The sequence below is a fragment of the Gavialis gangeticus genome, unplaced genomic scaffold (genome assembly GCF_001723915.1).
Source record: "Gavialis gangeticus isolate Ggan-Ray unplaced genomic scaffold, GavGan_comp1, whole genome shotgun sequence".
Taxonomy (NCBI): Eukaryota; Metazoa; Chordata; order Crocodylia; family Gavialidae; genus Gavialis; species Gavialis gangeticus.
Window position 1 is genome coordinate 19,651,702 of NW_017729016.1, and position 17,669 is coordinate 19,669,370.

Sequence of the window (17,669 nt, forward strand, 5' to 3'; positions counted from 1 at the left end):
TGTAACCCCACTCAACACTGTGGCATTAAACCAGGGATAAGGTTGGTCCTACACAGTGGCATGTCCATCTTCAGGTTACTTTCACTCATGGTGGCCTGCTTGGGCTTGGGCAGGCTTTGCACTGGTGGTACCTGGAGAATGTGTACACAGCCAACCGGCCAGCTGAGGGCAGGTCTGTAAATCTTGGCAAACCCTTGCACCCAGGAGTCTGGCCAATGTGTACAGCTGGCCTTGAGGAGGGGAGGGAAGCCAGCCAGCCCTCTGCTCCATCCCCGGAGGGTACAGCAGCAAAGACTTTTCCTGGATGTAGTTTTGGGGTTCTGTGTCCCCCCCACCCCAGCCCAGAAAGGAAGAGGCATGTGGTTTTGATGGATGCAGTGGATCAGCCCTGCTCATCCATCCAAGACAACCTCAGACATTTGTCCTGGTCCTCAGCCCAAACCTATAGGCACCAGAGAGGAAATGCACCCTCTTAAAACATCCCTGTTTACCACCACCCCATCACCTCAGTGCACAGCCCAGGGTCGGCACAGCCACTACCTTTGTAGTATGTACCACGCAGCCGTTGCACGTCTGGTTAGGGAGCATGGGACAGCACTGCCTGGCCGTGTACCTGTTGGCACAGCTCCCTAAACTAACACAACGTGTTGCCGGTGTGAACCCACAATACGTGTGCTGTGGGTTTGGGGGCAAAGACGAGAGAGCAGGGGGGTTGCAAAGAAGAACTGAAACACGTATACATCTGTAGGTTTCTTTTCTTCTTGTAAATCCCACTTCCAGGAGCTGCGGGGCAAATATGGCAATACTCAGTGTTTTCCTTTTAATTAAAAACAGTAGGTGTTTCCAGGCACCCACCTAGCAGAGCTTGAACACATGAACCCAAAGGGCTGAGAAGATCTTGAAGGATCCCTAGTGCTGTTTTACCCCCCATGCTTTTAACCATGTTATTCTGAAGCTGTTTGCTTGACTGGGGAGGCTGGTCCATTCTTGCTGAACTCTTGAAGGTCCCACAGGTCTGCCCATCTCCTGAATTGCAGGGTGGGAAATATTGTGTCCCGTTGATTCCTTTTATCTGCTTGATGGAGCGAGATGGTGCAGACCAGCCTAGCACAGGCAGAACAACAGAGAAAGCCAAGCTACGTTAGTTGGCCAATTGATGCTCTTCAGAACATATCCTACAGCACAATAGTGAGATCCATCACCTCCCCCCCCACTTCAAATGGGAGTGTAGCTAATTTTATAACACTTTAAATATGTTTTATAGGCTGTCATGTTCCTTTTTAAAAAAAATACAGGAGTGGCTGCAGAAGCTGTTTATGACAGAATCAATAGACTCATTTTTCCTCCCATTGAGGGAAAGCAAAACCTTTTTGAACGTAGTTTTCCAGGGGTTAGTGTTTATGTTTAATGGCCTGGTTGTCTGCAAAAAGCCAGCCATTGTGCTCAGATGTCATAGACATTAGGGCTGGAAGGGACCTCGCAAGAACATCAGGTCCAGCCCCCTGCCCCAAGGGGCAGGAAGTCTGCTGGGGTCAAATCATCCCAGCAAGATAGGCATCCAAATGTTTCTTGAAAGTGTCCAGGGCAGGTGCCTGCACCACTTCTGGGGGGAGTCTGTTCTAGACGCTGGGGACTTGGACAGTAAAGAAGTTTTTTCTTATGTCCAGCCTAAAGTGGTCTTCCTAGAATTTGTGACAGTTAGACCTTGTCATCCCTTGGGGTGCTCTGGTGAACAGATGTTCTCCCAGCTCCTGATGACCACCCCTGATGTACTTATAGGCAGCCACCAAATGCGTCCTGAGCCTGCGCTTCTCCAGGCTGAAGAGTCCCATGGCTCTCAGCCTCTTCTCATAAGGTCTGCTCTCATGTGCTCTGATCATGCACGTGGCTCCTCTGGACTCTCTCAAGTGTCTCCACGTCCTTTCTAAAGTGCAGGGCCCAGAACCAGATGCAGTACCCCAGCTATGGCCTCACCAGGGCCAAGTAAAGGGGGAGGAAGACTTTCTGGGTCTTGCTTGAGATGCATCGGTAGATGCAAGCCAGGGTGGTGTTTGCTTTGCCAGCAGCGGTATCACATTGGTGGATCCTGTTCATTTTGTGGGCAGTCATGACCCCCCCAAGTCTCTTTTGGTCATGGTGCTAGTGAGTGTAGCACTGCCAAGCCTGTAAGTGTGATGTGGGTTTTTTCCACTTCACACTCAGCGCTGAACACAATTTAGACTGCACCTAAATTAATTTAGGGCTGGTAAGTGATGCTGGAAGGGCAGCCCAGGAAACCAAAGGGGCTCTTTAGCCTGGCCCAGCTGCAAATCTGGACAGCAGCCATGCCATGTCCAGCCATGAGACTTGTCCCTGCCCTGGGTCACTAGCTGTAGGTGATGGTGAAGTGGTGGCTTTGAAGCCCTTCCCTCCTTGGCCTTGTTTGTGAGACTGGATGGGCTGCTGACGAGAGCACCCCATTCTTGTGTCGCTCCATAGGGGGGCCTCCAAGCTATAGTGCTTGAGTTTTATTAGCATGGCCACATGATCAAAGCAGAGCCTCCATTTGCCTCTGGGCCCCTGGCAGCTGACCTGTGGCAGCTGAGTCCACCAGTAGCAAAAATAGCAATTAAAAAACCAATCCTATCAAGTCCTTTTGATGAGCCTTAGCCTTGCCTAGCAGCATTGAGTTGTGTTTGTGGCTCTGTGTTTTGAGTGGCCCCCGTGTGCCAGTTCAAAGCCTTGTGACGTGAGTAATGATCCCAGGGCCTTTTCCATGGTTGGAGGCATGGATTTGCACCACATAGCCCATGAAATAATGGCCCTTCGCAGTTCTTTGCTGGCCTATCCTTTGCTTTCTGTGCAGTCACATTGCATGTAGCTACTTAGGGGTGCCTCAAAGCCCTTGTGCACCAACCTCTACACTGTAAACCGCAAGTTCCTCCCTCAGCAGCTGTCCAGACTGACTCTGGAAACTGCTGAGTGTCAAGGTTTGAGGTCAAGTCTGCCCTGGTCACACCCCACAACCCCTCTTTGCACGTGTTGAGGACTCGCCTGGGCTCAGCCAGCTAAAAACAAGACAGTGGTTCTCAATCTTTCTGGATTCAAGGCACCCCCTCAGTAGACTCAAAGGCCTCCTCGGAAAATGCCAGCTCTTTGTGTTTGCTTGTTTTTTGGCTATGGAGAATCATACAGCAAGTCTTCTGGTGCAAAGAGCTCAGGTGAGATGCCAGCAGAGCAGTTCTAACACTGTGGATTCCTACTGACATCTCTGGGTGTATCTTGTGAATTGTGTTGGCAAACCCAACCATGCTGACATTGTGAGGCACCCCAGAGCACCCTTGAAAGGATCTCAAGGCACACCGGGGTGCTGCAGCACCCTGGTTGAAAATCACTGCCATAGGAGGACCTCCTACAGCCATCCCACAGTTCCCTGCCCTTGACTCACCCCTTCGGTGCCCTGCTGCCTGTTCCTGCTGCTGGGTCGGGATGAAAGCCAAGCACACAAAGAGGGAGAAGTTGCGGGTAGCCAGATTCCCAGAAAAGCTGTGTTCAAGGCCCAGAAAGCAGGCAACAGAGGTGGGGAAGGGGTGGCTCATGTGGTCCTGGCTGGTTGAGGGCAATCCTAAATGCCAGCATAGACCATTGCCTTTGTCTTCAGAGCCTTCTCATTCATCCCTCATTTGCAGAAGCATTTCTCCATACAGGGCAGCCTATGTGCTCTCCTCTACCAGCTCTCTGTGCTCACACCACAGAGCTCCCCCTCCAGAATATCAGGCATCCTCCCACCTGCCTTGTCTAATGGGCATGAAACTCTTTCTCCCCTGATCCTACAGCAGTGCCCGCTGCCAGCCAGCTGGTGACTGGGCACCCTGTGGCTCAAGACCAGAGCCAGGATCACTAACAGAAACTTGCCAGGCACTTCAAACAACCAGGCAGGATGCAGCTGTGTTTGAGATAAAGCAATCCCGGAGATGCTGATAGAAAAGGGCCAGCGGAAGAAAGCCCTGTCTTGAGGGAGCCTTGACCTCTGTTGGCCTTGCCTTGGGAACGCTGCTGTCTGAAGACCTGCTCAGTGCTTGGAGGAATTTTGTTTTGGACCTAGCTTGTCTTCAGAGCTACTCCCAGACCCAACCTCGTCTCCAGACACGCTTGCCTGGGCACTGAGGGCACTTGGTTCTGGATGCCTGCTGCAGCTGACCCTGCTCCAACAGCCTGCATGGAAACCGCGGTGCCCCTTGCAAGTCCAGGAAGCTCGCGTCTGCCGTGGGGGGAGATGAAGTCCCTTTTCAGGCAGGGCAAACGCAGCGGGACATCCCTCTTCAAGTCAAGGCTTGCTTGACTTCCTGCGCACTGCAGAGCAGGTCTGCGCAGTTCAGAGGCAATCAAATGCTTTGCGTATATATATTTAAGTTAGTGTCAAACAGGTACTGGAAATTGTGCTGTTGGAAAGAGACACTGCCAAAAGGATGTGGCTTTGCAAGGACGGATAAGTGCATGCATTGTCCCCCTCCTTGCCTGAACTGCCTGCCAGAAGCAGTAAGGAAGGGGTGAGCCAGGTGCCATGCACAACGAACTGAATCGGGGCCGTTTTGAGAGGCCGTCCGGCCTCAGAGGGTGCTGCTGGGGGGAGTCTAGTCTAGTCTAGCAGGGCAGGTAAGTGGCTGTGGGATCCCTCCCTGCTCCACCAGACAAGTCCCCTTATACTCCCCAGGTCTCAGGCTCTGGCAGCAAAGCAGGTGGTCACCCTTACCACCATGGGAGGGGGCTGCCCTGTCAGCAAGGCTGGAGGCTTCCAGCTGGATGGTGGAGCGGCCTCCTAGTGCTGTTAGCCCACTTAGCTGAGCTGCAACAGGGCCCAGGCCATGCTGTGCTGGTTGGGGACAGCTGCCTCCAGACACTGCAAGAGGGCTGGGAGTCGGGGGGACCTATATCTCCCTGGACATCTCTGGCTGCAGAGGACACCGCTACAAGGCCAAGGCCTGGCTACGACCAGGTTCACAGGGCTGATCCTCCTCAAGTGCAGCTGTGACCTAGCAGACTCTGCTTGTGGGAGGGGGAAGCTGAAGACCCAACTGGGGAGCGGGAGAAGAAGTTAAAGGGCCCAAAGATGAATGCAACACATGGGAAAGCTTGTCTGAGTCCATCCCACCCAAGCCATTGGGACAATAAAGCATATCACCCCCAACATGCCTGGTTTCTTGCATGTGAAGGATGCGCAGCAGGGCTGGGGCTGCTGTGCGCCTGCTAACCCCATGCCACAACCTGTGTGGGGGCCACGGGGAGACATGTCAGACCCAGCCAAGCGCCGTCTGCTGCAGGACAGCCCAGCTGTCACTCCCCAGGCCCCAAGAGCTTTGCAGCAGCGGCAGGGACAGAAGGGCCCCCAGCCCCCCACCGCTCTTCCTATCAAACCATTTGAAAAGGGACTCACCATCTAGGAGGAGCAGCCGGACTGGGTGGCAGGGGCAGAGTGTGGTGGACGCCTATCCAGATCCTCCATGGGGCAGAGGCAGGTCAGGGCCCCCAGTGGTCAGCGCCTCCAAGCGCTGCTGGCTGCATTGCCAGGTGCTGCACGCAATCCCTGCATGGCGCGATGTAGGGTGCAGGCGTGATCCCCGCATCCTGCAGCAGTTCAGCACTCGTACAGCAACGCAGCCAGCGTCCCCCAGGTACAGCCTGCGCCCTGCTGAGGGCCAGGTTCCTGCAGTACCTCCACGCAGCAACTTGGCAGCCCTGCAAGTCGGGGTCTTGGGCACTGGCACCCAGCGTGCACTTGCAGGGCTCTCAGTAGCATGCTCGGGGAGCTGTGGGCTGGCACGGCGAGGGTTACAGCTCCCCACACCCTCCCGTGTACAACCTCTGAAATAAGGCCAACCCCAGGAAGAGAAGGGGACACTACATATCAGCTGCAGTGGTGAGCAGGCAGGTGCTTGCCCAGCCAACAGGAGACCCAGCTCCTGGGCTTGCCTCACTCATCCCTGGGGGGCTTTGAACCCACAGCCTTCTGTTTGCCTTGCCAGGGGCTGAGCCCAGGGCACCAGTTAGAGGACTGCCAAAACTTCTCTCTTGAGGCTGAGCCGCTGCCTCTTGCCTGGACTGGCCATTGGGTCCTGGCTAAGACCCCCCCCTTGCCGAGCCCTCCCCAGAAGGGAACCGCACGGGCACTGGGGTGCGCTGCCCTGCAGCTGATAACCTGGGCAGGATTCGCAGCCCCTAACGGTGGCCACCCAACCACAGGTGGGCTCTGAACCCTGTGCAGACATGGGGCTTGGCGCAGCAGCAGCCAAAACCACGTGATGGAGCAGACCAGGGGCAGGAGCCTGTGCAGGGCCCGGCAGCAAGGTGGAGGCTGCAGCAAAGGGCAACCCTGTACTTGGCGGCGGTGCAGGCTGCCCTGCTGCAATAAGGCAGCGCAGCAGGAAAGGAGCCAGTGTTTGCAGCCATGGGGCATGAGAGCTGCAGGCTGCGGCCTGGGCTAAGCGAGGCCAGAGCATGCAGCTCAAGGGGGTCCCCCCAAGCCTTGCCTGTCGCTGCTGTGCTGCTGTTCCGGCTTTGCTCCGGTTCTGCTAAAAGGCACTGCACCCGTGACCTCGGCCTTTGCTGCTGCCCTGGAGGAGAGGCCCCCTCTTGCCCACCCACCCTCTCCCAATACAGGCCCATGACCTTGCCCTCTCTGCCCCTTGGCGTGCGCCACTCTTGCCTCTCCTGTGCCTTGAGAGCTTGGCAGCACCTAATGCCTTCTGCGCCCCACAGCCTGCAGGGAGGCAGTGCTTGTCGGCTCCACCCCGCCTTTGCTGGCCTGCAAGGGAGCTGTCGGGGCGGGGGAGCCATGGATAAAGCAGCCCATAGCTCCCTGCCTCCCAAGCCGCGGACTCCTTGCCGTGGCCCCCCTCTGCCAGGAGGGGAGAGCTCGTAGCCAGCCCCAGGAGCATGAACGAGGGGGCACATGGCTCCATGACCCATAGAGGTGGCCAGAGGTCAGCCTTCCCCGGTCCCCAGGCTCTGAGGCCGCTGCGACCTGCTCTGGGGCTGTGCAGGGACAACGCGCCTCCCAGTGCTGAGCGAGATGTCTCTATACCAGTAGGCAACCCCTGGCATGCGTGCCAGAGCATGGCACATGAAGGCATTTTCTTGGCACGCACACCTTGGGGCGGACAGCAGGGAAAGGGCCGGAGCTGCATTGCCGCAAGGATTGGGCCCCTTGCAGCTCCCCCACCATCTGCCCCTGGCACACCAACACCTTCCAAGCTGAGTTTGCGGGTGTTTTTGGCACGCTGTCCAAAAACATTGCTGACCCCTGCTCTATACCATCATGCCAGGGAAAGGGTGCTACCGGGATGCTCCTGAAGCGGGTCATGGCTGGGATCCAGGGTGGACTCCTTAGCAAAACGCTTGCCACAAGACATTGGCATCAGAGCCCCACATCAAGCAGAGGAAAAGCCAGAGGCATTGGCCCTTGCAGACAGAGAGGCACTTTCCAGCTGCCTCCTCCACTCCCCCAGAGCTCCCCGTGGCAAGTGAGTGCCAAAGGCAGAGCCTGAGTAGCCAGAAGGGGCAACATGAATGGACAGCAGCACCAGGGAGCGAGGGCAGCTTTTGGGGCAGGCAAGCGCCAGGTGAAGGGACCAGCATGCGAGTGGGGGCGGAGGCAGGGACCAGTGCCGGGCATGAGCAAACCCCAGCTGCTCAGGGCACCGCGCCTGCCCCTCGCCCTCCTGGCTCCAGCCAGCCAGGACCCATCGGTCCCATGGCGGCTGTTGACAGCCATGGACAAGTGACTCTACAAGCGATGCCTCCTCGCCCAGCAGATCCAGGGCCTGGTGTGTATTGGAGTCACCGCTGTCAGCAGAAAGGATGGAGACCCTTTACTGAGCCAGGCTTTTCCTGCTTGTTGCCCAGGCTTCTGGCTGGCAGCAGGGGCTGGGTGCGCTGGGCCGTGGACAGCAATGCTGCAGAGCACCCAGAGTTTAGCACACACTTAGCTCTCCTCGGGCCCTGGGGACATAGGCACGCATGGAGGCAACTTGACTGAATGGGGAGGGAAGAGCGAAACCGGATTGAAGCATTCCCCTAGGCAAAGGCGGACGGAGCAGGCAGCACCACGCAGGTTCAAAGGCAGCAATCAGGGCAGTTGTATTTCCCTGCACGCTTTGGGATAGCTTCCCTGGCCCAGCGACCCACCCACGGGCCCTTCTCCCCGCCCCATAAGCGACCGGCGAGCCACGCCATACCCAGAGCCCGCCCGCCGGGGCAAACAAAGATGTTCCGGGGCTTTTGGTTTTTTTTTCCAATTGATTTTTTTTTTATGAAAAAAGATCACACGGATTCTCCAACAAACAGAAATGCCAAAAAAACCAAAAAACAAACAGAACAGAAACAAACGAACAAAAAATAAGAGACAAAAAAAACCTGGCTCTCCTTTCCTTTCGATTGTCTGAAATATCCTCGTGTTCCATAGAAGGCATCGGGCAGTAAGTGCTTTCTATTTAACATTAGCATAAAATCTCTCCCAATCTCTCTCTCTCTCTTTAAAATCTGCTCACACCGTTTGCGTCTCGAAGTACAGTACAACTGGCGTGTAGGGGGACAGGGGTGGGTGCGTGTATCTGTTCCCGGTTCATTTACAATCACAATCCAACAGGAAATAAAAAATAATATTCTAAACGTCAGACTGTGTCGGGGGGGTGGTTTCTGTTTTTTTTTTTCTTTCTTTCTTTTTTTTCCTTTCTTTTTTATAATTTCATAATTTTTTTTCACAGTTTTAAAAAGTTTATATTTATATATATATATTTATATTTATATTTATAATTAAAAAGTTGAATCCATTTAAAGACTTATAATACAGGCGGGCTAAAGAGTCTTTTGGTACATTAAAACTGTACAGTTTAGAAACATTAATATCCACCAAGTCTTGGTGAGCCCATGGTCTGGGGCAGAGGTGGCTGGAAGCCAGCACCGTTGTGGTTCTTGTTGTGTAGAAGGGGTTACTTTCCGGTTTCATTCTCTCCCCTTTCGCTAGGTTGCAAGTCTCTTGTACTCATGGCAGATAGTGAAAAATCTGTCCTCATAAGCACCTCCCCCACTGGAGTAGCATTGCCTTGCTCCAGCCTGGACTGGAACAGACCCACTAGCGTGCATACGACTATGTAGCGCGTGCGAATCAGGTTCGTTGCCAAGATCAGTGCGTCTCGCGTGTTTGTTCTCGGTTAAGTGCAAGGGTGCAGCGCCATAGTGTCATCCCACCGCTCCATCTGCGAGCAAGGGCCCTCCGTGCCCCAGAATCCAAAACCAGCTTCCCCCAGAGCAGACTTGAAGGCAGGTGGCAAAGCTGGGGATGGCCAACAAGATGGAGAGCCGGCTTCTTGGAAAAGGGTGACGTTGCATCTGATCTCAGTGACGTCCAAGGAGGTCATCCACGTGGCCCCAGCCACGCTGATTCTTTGCTCCAGTCCCCAATGCTCTCAGGTGACCCGGTCACCAGGCCCAGGAGGGACAGATGGACTGCATCCCTGCATCGAGGTTGCTGGGCGAGGTAGGTGCTGCTCTCTCCTGCACAGGGAACCGGAGAGCGAGATCTTCCTTGATCGGTAGGCGGCGGGGGACACTCGGGTGCTCCGTTCTGTGGGAGATCCAAGGAGTCCTGCCCGGGCCAGCAGAAGCACTGGGCGGTGGCCTCTATCCCTCTCATCAAACTTCAAGAAGCGGCTTCACTGTTTCAAAACTGCTTTGCTCAACCTCCCTCTCCTGCATCCCCAAAAAGGAGATCTCCACCTGCTGTTCTCCACCCCTCGGACTGAAGCCCATCCCATTCCCCACCCTACCCCTGCCTTGAATCACTGACTCCAGCCAAACTGTGCAGCATGCACTAAGGTTGACACGATGCGGCTTTGGAAATCGTCTCCTCTTCCCCCCGGCTCCTCCTCCCCGTGGAGGGACGTCCGCCTACAGCTCTGCCTCCTGACTCCATCCCCACGACTGCCTGCTCCCTGTCGCCCTCCCCAGCCGGCAGCCAGTGGCCTTAAAAGAAGGGAAACCAATCAAAGGTGCCCCTGCCCATTTGAGCTGAGGTGCTCAGAGCCCCTTCGCCCTTCTCTTCCACCTCTTCCTCTCCCCAAGGCTGCATGCAGTTGGCAAGAAGGGAGATGCCATGGGAGGGGGCTGTTGTTAGCAGAGCTCCTCCTAGGCAAGGTGGCCCGTTGAGGGAGGCAAACCCCCAAGCCGTCCTTTTGGGATGTCATCCTGCCAGTGAAATGATGACGACGCTGTCAGCCCTCCAGGGTGTGGAGGAGGAGGGAAGAAACTAGTGGTTTCCTTAGTTAAAGCCACTCCGTTCTCCCGTAAGAGCAGCAGCATCTGATCTCTCCTGCTGTCCTGAAGGCACCTTCCCGAAGTCCTACGTTTGCTGCCCCCACACCCTGCTCGTGCCGCTCACTCGCACTCTCTCCTCCCTGTGAAGCCCCATCCATAGCGTGACACACAAGTCGTGAGCATTAAAGGAAACAATCATGTCGTCTGAACAGGCACATCACCAGGGTCACCCAGCCCCTCTCCTCAAGGGGCACCGGGACTCCCTAGTTGGATGGCACAGGCTCTGGCGCTCCGCTCTTCCTAGGCCGTCAGCAGATGACCGGGACCCCGTCTGTGTTGAAGATCATGCCTGTGGTGGGCTCATACGTCCCTGCTAGGTAGTAGAGATCCTCGCTGTCTTGGTACTTCTTCGTCTTCAGCATCTGCTCATACTGGTCCAGTCCGACCACCAGACACTTGTGAGAAATGGTCTGGACGTCGTTCTCGTCCACGTGAGAGGACTGGTACAGCGCTCGCTAGATGAGGACAAGAGAGACAGACAGCAAAGCAGTCATCAGAGGACGCTTCCTAACATGTTTTCTTTACCACAGATCAAGCGCCCTGGGCCAGAGAGGGGCCAGCGGGCTACGTACTGGGGGTGAGGGGATACACAAGTGGGCCTGGGGGGGTTGCAGCTGAGGGCAGCCCCTGCACAGATGCTCCACCCATTGTCCACCAAACCCACTGCCCATTTCCCAAGTCTCAGCCTCTCTGCGAGCATCTAAATCTGGCTGGGGCCATCACTGCAAGGAAGGGAAACGAAGACAGGCCTGATGGACTGCTGGCTCCAAGCACCCCTGAACTGCAGGGGCATTTGGACACAAACCAAACTCTGCAGCTCCCTCACCCTGTGCCACACGAAAACCTAGGTCTGCAGGGGCTTTGTAGCTGGAGCCCGTTGCTGGAGAGAAGTGGCCAAGGAAAGGTCAAAATGCTTTTACCTCCCTGGTCTTTGTTACTCTGCTTCCAAGAGCAGAGAGGTCAATGGCCCCCCTGCAAGCCTTCTCCTGGGAGGAAGAAGCACCTCCCACCTACCTCCATGAAGTCCTTCCTCTGGTTGGATGCCTGCAAAGCCGTGGAGAGACTCCTGCCAGATTTCTGATCCCAGCGCTGTGTCGGATGCATTGGCCAGGGAAGAAAGGGAGGGACAGAAGGGAAAAGGAATAACTCAGGACAGCTCCGCACCATCGCCACAAAAAACCACGTATCCCCAGAGCCAGCATCTCCATTTGGAGCCACCAAGGTGAACAGACAGGCCCTGATCTTCAGAGAGGCTGAGTAGCTTTAACTTCCCTTGACGTCAATGGGAGCTGCAGGCCCTCAGGACCCCTGAAAGCCAGGCCGATGGCCTCGATACCCACCAGGGACCTGACCTTGCTCTTCACACACAAGACAGTGGGAATTACTTGCCTGGCTGTATGCACCCCTGCCTCAACCCACTGTTTGGCCCAGGCAGCTTGGTTTTGTTTCCAAGAAGTATAACATGCCCTCCCTCCCTCTCAAGTGCCTTTGTGGGACAACTGGGCATGCCTGCTCCCCAGCAGCCTGGACAACACATCATCTCCACACCCCTTTGCCAGGGTCCTGGCCAAAAGCAGACAGTAATTTACTTGCTGGTACTTTGACACAAATGGAAAAGCTGCTCTTGCTGCAGGAGAGAAAGGAGCCTGTCCAGCTCAGCACACGCACCTTGCCTTCGTTGAGCTTCTTCCCGGGGTTGGTTTCCTCCGGGTGGTAAAACCATTTGACCCGGACGACCATGTTGTTACCCCACGACTCCCACATGCTCTGGATCCGGCCGATGTAGGGTAGGTTGGGCCGGCCGGCTGACAGGAAAACGGCGCAGTCTCCAATGCGGATGATCTCCTTGCCGCGGACGATGGCCTTGTAGAACAGCTTCCTGGCCTTCCCCTTCATTCCTCGTCTCTGCCAAACCAGCCCAGCAACACACCCAGATCAGCCTTGCACATCCCCTCGGCACGTTCAGGTTACTTGCTCTCCCCACCTGCACCCCCTGAGGATCGCTGTCACCCCAGCCTCTAGGGCAGTGCGGCCAAAAGGCACCTCTCCAGGGCGAGGATCACCGGAGGCCAACTGGCCTTGCCCACCGCACTCCCCCAATCGGGAGAATGACAGCGATGGCTGTCGTGCCCGTATCCCTTTGGGGACAAGGGAGTGGGGGAGTACCAGGGATGTCAGTACCAAGGTCTGCTCGTCCCAGGGGGCATTACAACTGAAGCAGTCACCCCCCGCTTGGCACAAGGCTGTGCCTTTGTCGCTCTGCTCTGAAACACGACGCTCGCAACAGCACACTACGGCGCGGCAGGAAAGGAACGGGGGTCCCGGGGCTATGCGTACCTGCGTGGGCTTCCCAAACCACTTCCAGAGCTGGCGGGCAGGGAGGAAAGCCGCGATCTTGGGCCTGTTCTCCACGGAGGGCAGGCGCTGGCGCTTGGCCAGCTCCTTGGTGGTGGGCAGATGGATCCCCTCGCGCTTCTTGGGTCTGCTCTTGTTGCCGCCCTGCTGCTGCTTCTGCTGCTGCTTCTGCTGCTGCTGCTGCGGAGGTGGCGGTGGCTGCTTCTGGCCTGGTGGGTGGGAAGAGGCGCGGGACTTCCCAGCCTGCTTGGCTGGCTTTGGAGGGAGGGCGGGCTGGACTGAGGAGCTGGGCTGGGCCTCGGCTGCCTCCTCGTCCGAGCTGCATGAGGAGTCCTCGTCCGTGGTGGAGGAGGAGGAGCTGGAGCTGGAGGAGGATGAAGTGGAGGAGGCAGAGGATGAGGAGGAGGATGATGATGAGGAGGAGGAGGAGGAGGAGCTGCTGCTGCTGGAGGAGGAGGAGGAGTTGGAGGAGGAGAGTGGCGTGGAGGCCCGTGAGCTGGCTGAGCTGCTGTCCTGGGCCTCGCCCCCGTTCTTCTCTGCTTCCTCCTCACCCTCCGACTCCGAGCTGCTGTCGCTGCTGTTGCTTTCCGACTCCTCCCTGGCCCCGGCGGGCGAGGCTTTGTCTTCCTGATCCTTCGAGGCAGCCAGGCTTTCCCCGGAGCTCCCAAAGCTGCCTGCCGAAGGCTCCCCCTCTGCCACCTTGGTGCGGGAGGACTTCTGCTTGGCGTCACCACTCATGGCCGAGGGGTAGCCCAAGCTCAGCACGCCCTTGCCATCCCTCCGGCTCGCCAGACCCGAGTCCTCCAGCATCCTCATGGCTTCCTTCATCTTCTTGGTCTTAGGAGACATCACGCCCTCGTGGTCCAGCTTGATGAGGATCTCGCTGTCTGGCTGCTTCCTCTGAGCCTTGGCCGTCGAGCTAAACTCCTGCCCCTCCTCGGCCGACCGGCCCTTTTTGCCTTTGGCCTTCCCAGAGGGGGTGTCTGCAGGGCTGAAGGTCCCCAGCGGCCCGGGCAGCTCGCTGTAGGGCTCCGGGCTGATGACGCCACCAAAAACAGGCGGCTGGAACGAAGGCTGGGCTGGGCCGTGCAGCTTAGCGGAGATTTTCATTTTGCTGGCTTTGTTTCGCTTCTCCTCAGCGGGCACCGGGGAGCCTCCCGCGGGGAGCTGTTGGCTCTTCCGTGCCCCCTTCGCGGTCTGCTTGCTGAGGCAGATTGTCTTCTCGGGAGCAGAAGCAGCGCTGGAGGCCGACTCTGCCAGGCTGGCCTCTTCCGGCAGGGCGGCCACATCTGCAGAGGAACAGAGTGGGCCGAGAGATGTACACGGGCCACAGCCTGGCCTCCCTCTACATGCAAATGGCTCTTGGTGCTCCCTGCACCCAGCTTGGGACCGAGGCAGAGATCGCCCCTTCACCACCTTCCCTTTATCATTTAGCCTTGCCCTCCCCTCTCCTGGAAGGCCCCTTTCCTCAGGCTTGATAAATCCCACAGGCCGGTGAGCTCTGAGGCCAACACTAAAGCCACATCATGGGCAGCCTCTATAACCGGGGGGTGCAGGTTAGCCCTCCCTGGACTAACGCAGGGAACCACCATCTCCTCCAGGGAAGGCTCTGCTCCAGCACTGGGAGTCAAGGGGTTGGCATCAACATACCAGCTTTCGGCTTGACGTTCGGTTTCCTCCCACGCCCTTTGCCCTTTGCAGCTGGCTCCTCTGACCCCAGGGCAGCGCTCTCCTTCCCTTCCCCAGCATCCTTGCTGGACTTACGGCTGCGGCGCTTGGTGCTGGGCACCAGGAGGGCTGGGGAGGGCTCTGCGCCTGGAATGGCAAGTCAGGAAGACAGTGAGCGGCAATTCAGGATGGCGGGCTCCTGCTGGGCAACCCGACGTGAACAGGCCAGGCCCGGAGGGGAGTGAACTGGCACCCATTAAATCAAAGTCTGCTACTCTCTCTAGATCCTCCCCCAGGCACTGAGGCATGCACGCGATGCGTTGGCCAGCAGTGATTTCTGTACAACACTGGGCAGGCAAGGACTAACCCCACACAGGTTATCATTACAATGCGCCCACCCTGGGAACTCAGTTCAGAGACTCATATAAATATCTGCGGCAGTACCCTTGAGGGGAAAAAAGAAAAGCTATGAATCCTCCACAGGATCTGAGGAGATGGTACTTCTCCTGAGTGTCCCCATGTGGGAAAGCTCCCTTTAAAGGAAGCTGAAAAGGAAGCTACTAGGACCTCACAGGATAAAAGAGCAGGTATTGGGGCAAAGAGCCTAATCTAACAGCCCCTACGTACACTGGATCTTGTAGTCAGGTGGGAGGAGTCGAATGTGGGACAGGGGGATCCGTCCAGTGTCCCCGTCATCAAACTCCACCGTTATCAGGTCTCCATCTTCCTCCAGATCAAGGGCCCCTGCAGGTTGGGGAGAAAGAGTTTGGGAAAAGGGTAAGGCCCAGACTTGGTGGGTTGAACCAGAGGCAGAAATCAGCCCAAGGCAGGCGCGGAAACAGGCAGGGGACGTGAAAGCTGTGTTGGGGTTGGAGGGGGGGAATCACGACCGCTCCTCTACCCCACAGATCTCTCCAGCGAAAGCACCAGTGAGGGTGAGACTCAAAGGCCCCACACCACTTTCTCGGTGCAGCTGCTCAGGCAGGTCTACAGCTGTGGCTCACGGGCCCCTCAAGCCCTGGCTTCTCTGACAGCCTCTCTGCCTCTGGGAGCCACGGGCTGGAGAGCAAAACCTCTCCTGCAGCCCAAAACAAGGTGGGCATTCTCCATCGGGGGGAGACCTTTAAGTGTGAAGTCTGCACCACAATCACCACTCATCTCCCCCCTTGACAGTCCACCCCGCCTGCTACACACGTGTGCACGTGCCCTGTTGCCACCCATGTCCCTCACTCCTGGCCCGGGATTTGTAACCACCCTCTGCTACCACAGGTTGCCCCCCCTTCATCTTCCCTCCCAGGAAAAGAGTCCGTTTCGCCCCCCTCTCCTTGCACCGATCTCTCCAGTCTTACAGTGACATTCGCTCTCCTCAGTTCTTCCAAAAGGGTGATTTATAACCTAAGAGCGGTCACAGCCACGACTCTCACCGTTGTTCGACACGAAACTATGTTAGGGGAAGCAGGCAATGCCTGACAGTCACGCTGGTGTCTCTTTTGACAGCCCTGCTCTTAAGACCAGGGTGTTCAAAGAGGCCTAATGGACTCAGGCACCCAGGACAAAAGTTTTCAAAGGCACCTCTGTGACTTAGGGACCTATGCCTCACTGGAAGTCAGCTGGGGCCTGGCTCCTTAGAAATGTATGGGCTTTTGAAATTGGTTGTTGAATTTCACTGGGCTTTGGGCTCCAAATCCCATCTGACCACTTTGGAAACCTCACCCTAAGCAAGGTACTGGACCACGAGGCAGTGATGTGCTAAGATGCTCCTGCTGCGGGAGCTGGCATGCCCTCACCTCTGACGACTGTCCCCGGGTACAGGCAGCGGTACTGCTGGCTCCAGTAGGCTGCAATCCTTGTTCCTTCGGGGAGGAATCGCACCGATGGGGGCTTCACGTCAATGATCTGCGTGGGGTGGAAGACCAAGTCAGTTATTCCCTGGGCACCTTTAGGACATTTGATGTTTCAGGAGACAACCGGCTAGCAGACATTTCCTGGGCTCCAGGCTCAGCCAGGCCCTGCTGACCTACCCCACCCTCCGGACTCACGAAGGCAGCTCCTCAACCCCCCAGAGCCAGACAAGGAGCGAAATCTCTTGTAGCAGATGCTCAAGTCCTTCCCCTTGATACAATGAAGGCCATGGTTCCTGGCAGAAGAGGGTTAAGCCCTTGGTGCTGGCGTGGGTTCCCTCGCCCGTTGCCAGCCAGGGCTGTTGCCAAAGGAAACCTGTACCCATGAAGCCAGGAAGCCAACTACACCTGCCGTGAGGCACAAAATGCTCAGTCCAGCACCTGCTCCACCCAAAGGGCTCACCGGAGATGAGCACAGGGTGCACTTTGAACCTGCTCAAGCCCCCTTCTCCTCCCACCAGTGAGATTTTCCTTCAGCACACCATCCCCAGCATGGAAGTCACATCCTCACGCAAGGAGGGTACAGCAGCCAGACTTACCGCCTCCTGCAGAAGCTGCTCCAGACAATAGATGTGGGGACGGTTTCCTCTTTCCCCTTCCACCACCACACGGTATCTGGATCACAAGACCCAGTGCGTCAGGAGGATGGGAGAGGCCGCGACAAGCAGAGCAAGGAAGAAATGCTGCCCCTATCACCCTTCCCCAGGCTGCAGCTCCTCAATCCTTCCCCAGGCGCCATCACTTTTCACTGCACCATTCCCAGAGGTCAGTTTAAACTGCTCAATGTGCAGATACCTCTTCTCCACTCGAGGAACGCGCCAGTAAACTAGTTGATTCCACCTTTCCTGGCTAAACACAGGGATTGCTCCCGCCCATGTACCCAAGGATCCATCAGGCTGCCTCACAACCCAAACCCCAGAGAGCACGGAGCAGGCCCCACTGGGTGTGAAGGACGAGCCGGCAACACCGTGTGATGAAGCCACCCTCTTACTCACATGTCAGGCGAGTGCACAGTCTTCACGTGCCCGGCATACAGCAGCTTGTCATCCATGGGAATGAGGACCCTCAGCCCATCTTTCAGTTCATCTTTGTCGATAATACAGGAGCGGGGCGCTGAAACGGAGCCAGGGAGGGAATTCATTCAGCACCAAGAAGAGCAATCCCATGGAGGAGATGGGGGTGGGGTAAAAACCAAGACCTCCTCTCCTGTGAAGGAGCCCCAGAGGCCTCATGTAGACAGTAAGCTCTTTAGGACAAGGCCTGTGACTCTTTGGAGAGCCCCTAACACAAGCAGAACCCATTTTCAGCTGGCTCCCAGGCACTGTGGTCATCTAGAGGTGACATTAATAAGCCAGTCAACACCTGGCATTTAATACAGATGAATCTTTCACTAGA

At 56.5% G+C, this 17,669-nt stretch overlaps 1 protein-coding gene and 1 long non-coding RNA gene across 7 annotated transcripts in view; both read right to left on the reverse strand.

Moving 5' to 3' along the window:
- The window catches only part of LOC109294557, a 16,154-nt gene extending 10,793 nt beyond the window's left edge, over positions 1 to 5,361 (reverse strand). Inside the window, exon 1 of the long non-coding RNA XR_002096563.1 lies at positions 4,817 to 5,361. This is a non-coding gene — a long non-coding RNA (uncharacterized LOC109294557). The remainder of the gene's footprint in view (positions 1 to 4,816) is intronic.
- A 2,900-nt stretch (positions 5,362 to 8,261) lies between these two features.
- Positions 8,262 to 17,669, reverse strand: part of TNRC18 (trinucleotide repeat containing 18) — a 101,315-nt gene continuing 91,907 nt past the window's right edge. For all 6 annotated transcript variants that reach the window (XM_019512986.1, XM_019512989.1, XM_019512988.1 and 3 more), the window contains 9 exons: positions 17,270 to 17,387; positions 16,814 to 16,889; positions 16,161 to 16,269; positions 15,001 to 15,117; positions 14,356 to 14,520; positions 12,688 to 13,994; positions 12,019 to 12,255; positions 11,365 to 11,439; positions 8,262 to 10,805 (listed from right to left, as the gene is read on the reverse strand). In XM_019512986.1, coding sequence (XP_019368531.1) covers positions 10,599 to 10,805; positions 11,365 to 11,439; positions 12,019 to 12,255; positions 12,688 to 13,994; positions 14,356 to 14,520; positions 15,001 to 15,117; positions 16,161 to 16,269; positions 16,814 to 16,889; positions 17,270 to 17,387 — 2,411 coding nt within the window. In that variant the 3' untranslated portion in view covers positions 8,262 to 10,598. The remainder of the gene's footprint in view (positions 10,806 to 11,364; positions 11,440 to 12,018; positions 12,256 to 12,687; positions 13,995 to 14,355; positions 14,521 to 15,000; positions 15,118 to 16,160; positions 16,270 to 16,813; positions 16,890 to 17,269; positions 17,388 to 17,669) is intronic.